We start from the raw sequence: 5,212 nt of genomic DNA, 5'->3' as shown, positions 1-5,212 counted from the left end.
AAATGCGCGTGAGTTCGGAGTGAGAACGGGCTCTTCATTTACAAGAGGTTAACACAATAGAGAATGTAGAATAATGACTGTTCTGATCTGTTATCTCTCTGCATACAATAGCTACAGATACAAGTATTATGCAAAATAATATCTAACAATAAAAATAAAGTGAGTGGACATTGACTGCAATGAATAAAACTGATGATTCAGCAGAAACCTAGGTGTGTTTATCGGTTTTCTCATAAACCGATCACGGCCTTTATCCGCTAAATATCGGTTTATGCTGTTTACATGACTAGTTGATAATCAGGTATCTCTAGAAATCCAATAATAAACGGTGTATTAGTGTGCATGTAAATGCCCTTTTACACATTTCCCCTGCTGAAATATTTAATGTAGACTAGTCCATTTCACACTGTTTCTTTATTTTTGCCATACTTGATGATTCCAGCTGTGTGGCTTGGGCATGCTGAAGACTATAGGATAGGCTATATAGATTACTATATTTACTTTTGGTGTTTATTAGCAGTTTAGCACAAAAGTCACTTAGAAGGAGAAGGTTTTAGTGTCGAGGAAAAGTCTAAATTGTGTGACTGGAGCAGCTACTGATCCTTTCTGCTTCATGATGATCATAGTGAGAGGGTGAGGAGAGAATATAGCCTATATGTTTAACACAAAAAGATCTGAATTGACTGTGGTCATCTCTGAGAGGACTAGGCCAGCTGGGCCTCTTTCAGCTGATCTCTTCATAATATTTGCACATCCACTCACATATTAAACTGTGTGTGTGTGTTTCAGGACAAAATGAACAAAGAATAATTGATTATATTGCAGACACCTGACAACATATCCATGCTCTTAATGGCATCAGCAAAGGCTGTCTAATTATATATTGCTGTATTAGTAGGCCTAGTAGACGTTGTTGTTGTTGTTGTTGTTGTTGTTGTTGTTGTTGTATAGGCTATTGTTATTAATGTCATGTAACAATAATATTTGTAGGCTAATTGTTCTTAATAACAATAATGCATTTTACACTTACTAACTGTTGTGCAGAATTACTGCTTACACCACGGCATAGAGGGGTTTCTTTATGATGATTATTCGCCTCAAGTTCATCCACTGGTGATCAGGCTGCCTCGTCAATGCACAACAAACATAATAAATAGCCTGCAGGGGGAGAGGGGAGTTTGCTCCCGCCACATGGATCCTCACCCATGCCATGATGGGAGACGGTGGCGAGGGAAAATGTAGGCTAATAAAAATAATGAAGAAAAAATATCGAAAAACGAAAGCTCCCGCAGCCCTGCATAGCCTATACCGCGGACGCTTCCACGGCGCATCTGCCTCTGCATAGTCCCTCATACGCGTGCCCGGTGCCCCTCCTTTTCCTTTAAAAATAGTGAATGCGGAATGAAAAGGAAAAAAGGACTACAGCTTTATGTATCAATCCGGAGGCTCCATCACCGTGCCGTCATACCGGGCAGGGGGAGGGTTCACCTGCACAGGTGTATACCTGTGTGATCAGCTCGTCTGGCGCTCCGCTTGTAGCCGCTCTGCACGGGCCACCGGCACATTACGCACAGAGCCGCCCGCCTTTACACACTGCAGTAAGCAGCACGAGCCGGGGCTGCTGCTATAAAAAAAAAATCCTCCGCTTTACACAACACAGCGAGCTAACACCACCCACCCCCTCACAATATGAAGTGAATGTATTTGGGGAGGGGGGCAGAGAAGAAGCCAAATTGACAATGATGACCACCCCAAACCGAGGGACACTCCTCAATTATCCCTCCATGTGAAGATAGGTGGCGCGTCTATATTGCAGCCAGGCAAGAAAGAAAGAGGAAAAAGTGTCATTATAGAAGGAGGCGTCACGTCAGTGCGTCCCCAGGACCCAGGTCTGTTGTCGTGAAGTGGCTTAAAAAACGCGTCAGTCCCAACCTGGCCACCATGCAGGAATAACGGTACTCTCCCCCCTTCAGCCAAGACATTCTTCTTCCCCAAGGCAAATTATTCCTGTGTTGTTTAAGGGGTGGGGGGCAGAAATCCACGTAAGGCGCATCACTTTTTCTTATGCCATTTCTTGCCGCCTGCCGCTGACTCCTGAGCAGCTGTTTTGGAAGGAGCACGCTGACGGGTAGGTGCTTTTCAGCTCATTTCCCCAGTGAGGTTTTTATTTGACAGCTCGAGGAGGGCTGTGATGCAACAGCGCGCTGTATCTAGCCTTTACCTGCGCGCTCCTGGACTTACCTGCGCAGCCAGGTGAGAGAGAGGGGGGGTGGGTGCGCGCCGCTCCCAGGTACGCGCTTAAATAACGGTCCTCTCCTCCACCTCTCCGAGTTGTTTTCCCTCCATAGACTCTTCTCATTCTATTTGACGTTATCATTCCTGATTCCTGCCCGTTTTCTCTGAATGTGGCGATAGATACACAACAGATGGGGGACGACGCGTTTCTCGCCCATTTTCTTCTTCTTAAATCCGTGCGCACTGCCAAATCAACGCGGTTCGAGGGGGGGACGACGACATTTCGATATGTTGTGTAGTGCGTATTATAGGCGTTTTGGGCAATAACCAAAGTGTGTGTGTGTGTGTGTGTGTGTGTGTGTGTGTGTGTGTGTGTGTGTGTGTGTGTGTGTGTGTGTGTGTGTGTGTGTGTGTGTGTGTGTGTGTGTGTGTGTGTGTGTGTGTGTGTGCGTGCGTGCGTGCGTGCGTGCGTGTGCGTGTGCGTGCGTGTGTGCCAAAAACAGGACAGGGCGAGAAAAAACGCAGTGGTGCAGACACATTTTTCGTATGACTATCCTCTCTCACTTCAGAAAGCAAAGGATAGGCTACATTATGTGACGAACCTATCCGAATATTGTATCATTTTAAATGTATTTTGCGTTTGTTTTCTCTCCTGTAATGCCCGCCACCGCGCTTAATAGACTGTGACGACTGCGCCCATCTTGACATATGGTCTTGATATTTCATGTGAAAAGACGGGGAGAAATATAGCCTATGGTAACAATAAGAAAGTTTAATGTTTAGCCCGCATGTAAAGATTACACAACTGAGCTGCTATATAGGCCTTGAGCTTACACAATGCAAAGCATATTCAGCATTGGGTACGTTAAGTCCCCCCACCACCACCAATATGTGTTATGGAGATAATAGTCCTATTGATAATAATTTAGCCTAATTCGATATTGCCTCATATAGGCTACTTTGCCACCAAACTAAGAAACGCTGAGGAAAACATCGACTGGCCTAAAACACTGAAACCTGGAACATTCAGGTGTGTTTTCTTTTATTTTTTTATTAATTTATTTTTCCTTTTTTGCCTTAAAACTATTTGCATCTTGTTCCGTGCCCTATATCAAACACGTGACGTCAATCTGGCGTATATTATGATTCATAACATCACAAGACCAACAACTCTTCAAGTTGATCTCAACAAAGTTGATTTTGACTGTGCAGCCTCCATCAAGGCAAAATTGGGTGTCGTGTGTGTGTGTGTGTGTGTGTGTGTGTGTGTGTGTGTGTGTGTGTGTGTGTGTGTGTGTGTGTGTGTGTGTGTGTGTGTGTGTGTGCGTGTGCGTGTGCGTGTGCGTGTGTGAGTGTGTGTGTGCGTGTGTGTGTGTGTGTGTGTGTGTGTGTGTGTGTGTGTGTGCCTGTCTCCTCCTCTCTGACGCCCCGTCCGACCAGAGACGCGCACATCAAGAGATCAGGCGACGGTGCGTTGCGGTGCGCACGGTGCTCTAAAAAAAAGAGAGAGAAAAGAAAAAGAAAGCAAACTGAGACTCAAACTCCAGATGGACTTTTTTTCTTCCTTTCCTCCCTCACTTCCACAGCCTTGTAGTCGTCTCACCACCAACTCCAGAGTCCCGTTAGAGGGGCTTTGATGCTGTTCGTTGTGTGGGGATCTATTCTTCAGTCACCCTGAGCCGCTAACACTGTGTGTGTCTGCCGGTTAATAGACAGGCAGGAGGAGGAGGACAGAGGAGCCCTGCCTGCTGCGGAGGGACGGGACACTCTTATCAATGAAGCAGGAGATCATGGCGGAGGGTCCGCGCTGTAAGAGGCGCAAACAGGCCAACCCGCGGCGGAAGAACGGTAAGTTTATAATTAAACTGGGAAACTTTTCTCCACAGGGCAGCTATAGCTGGGCCAAGGCGAAGCGGTGTGTGTGTGTGTCTCTGCTGTGGCACCAAGTTTTTTGTCACCATGTTCTCGGGACGCTCCGCTCTATAGCGACAGAGAGACAAGAGACACTAGAAAGACGCACCACAGTTCACTTTTTGGAGGTTTCTAAAGTTAAAAGACACCTTATTTGTCACGTTGTTTTGTTCGTGAGATAGAGCCAGAGTAGTGCAGGGTGTAAAAGTGAGGAACAAGCGATGGATGTGTCAGTGCATGTGGGAAAGGGACAGTGAATAACGGTTCACTCAGTGCCATTATGGGGCAAGCAGGAAAACCGTTATCCGACCCGGAGCGCTTCTTCGCCTCTCTTATAGGGCTGATAAGTTCCCAAATTTGTGGATTCGTACTTTTGGCTTGAGTTTTCTTTTGCGATTGGCGTGTCTTTTACTGGCCGTAGGCTTACTCTCAGCCGGGGTGCTTTTTTATTCATCTTGTTTTTTTTAATTAGGCAAAATTAGGCGAAGCCATATCAGCCTCCTTGATGCAGCCGATTTCGCTCATTTAACATTCATTATTATTCCATCACTTTTAGTGCAAGTGAGCGATTCGTTTTTGCGGGCCATTTGTTGTTTTGCTGTGATGCGGCGCTGAGCAGCGGAACGCACAACACAACACTTTGGCACTCTGTAACATGCATTTCTGATAGGGCAGCCTATAGATTTTTTCCCCATAATGGTTTGACTCAAATTGTTGCATTAAAAAAAGATAATTATGCAACTTTTGGTTTTGTCATTACCCCGTTGATATAGTTTCACTCTTATTAAGTTTGCAAGATGCTGTTCTTTATCAGTTTTTGTTTGTTCACCCGCCTGTTTTCTAATCCCAGAGTAACAAAGGCATGAAACAAAGTAGCATAGCCTATTAGATTTAGCCTATTAGATTTAGCTTATTAATTCGTTTTTGTAGAAATGCGCTGGGTCAGTGATGGCACGGTTTGTTTGATTTATTTAAACACACACTCATTTATTGCTGCCTAAAATCAAACACAGTAGCCTATAGGCCCTATTGCCCGAGCCTTTCAGCAAAGTTGCTTGAATGTTTT

At 45.2% G+C, this 5,212-nt stretch overlaps 1 protein-coding gene across 1 annotated transcript in view; it reads left to right on the top strand.

The window, feature by feature from the left end:
• Positions 1–2,049: 2,049 nt before the first annotated feature.
• zeb2a (zinc finger E-box binding homeobox 2a) overlaps positions 2,050–5,212 on the top strand; it is a 73,171-nt gene continuing 70,008 nt past the window's right edge. The window contains exons 1-2 of the mRNA XM_083639324.1: positions 2,050–2,128; positions 3,948–4,083. Of these exons, the coding sequence (XP_083495450.1) occupies positions 4,011–4,083 (73 nt within the window). The 5' untranslated portion in view covers positions 2,050–2,128; positions 3,948–4,010. The remainder of the gene's footprint in view (positions 2,129–3,947; positions 4,084–5,212) is intronic.

This window comes from Poromitra crassiceps, assembly GCF_964638095.1.
Source record: "Poromitra crassiceps genome assembly, chromosome: 6".
NCBI classification, from domain to species: Eukaryota; Metazoa; Chordata; class Actinopteri; order Beryciformes; family Melamphaidae; genus Poromitra; species Poromitra crassiceps.
The sequence above is the reverse complement of the archived record's forward strand: the minus strand, read 5'-3'. Positions and strand labels throughout refer to the sequence as shown.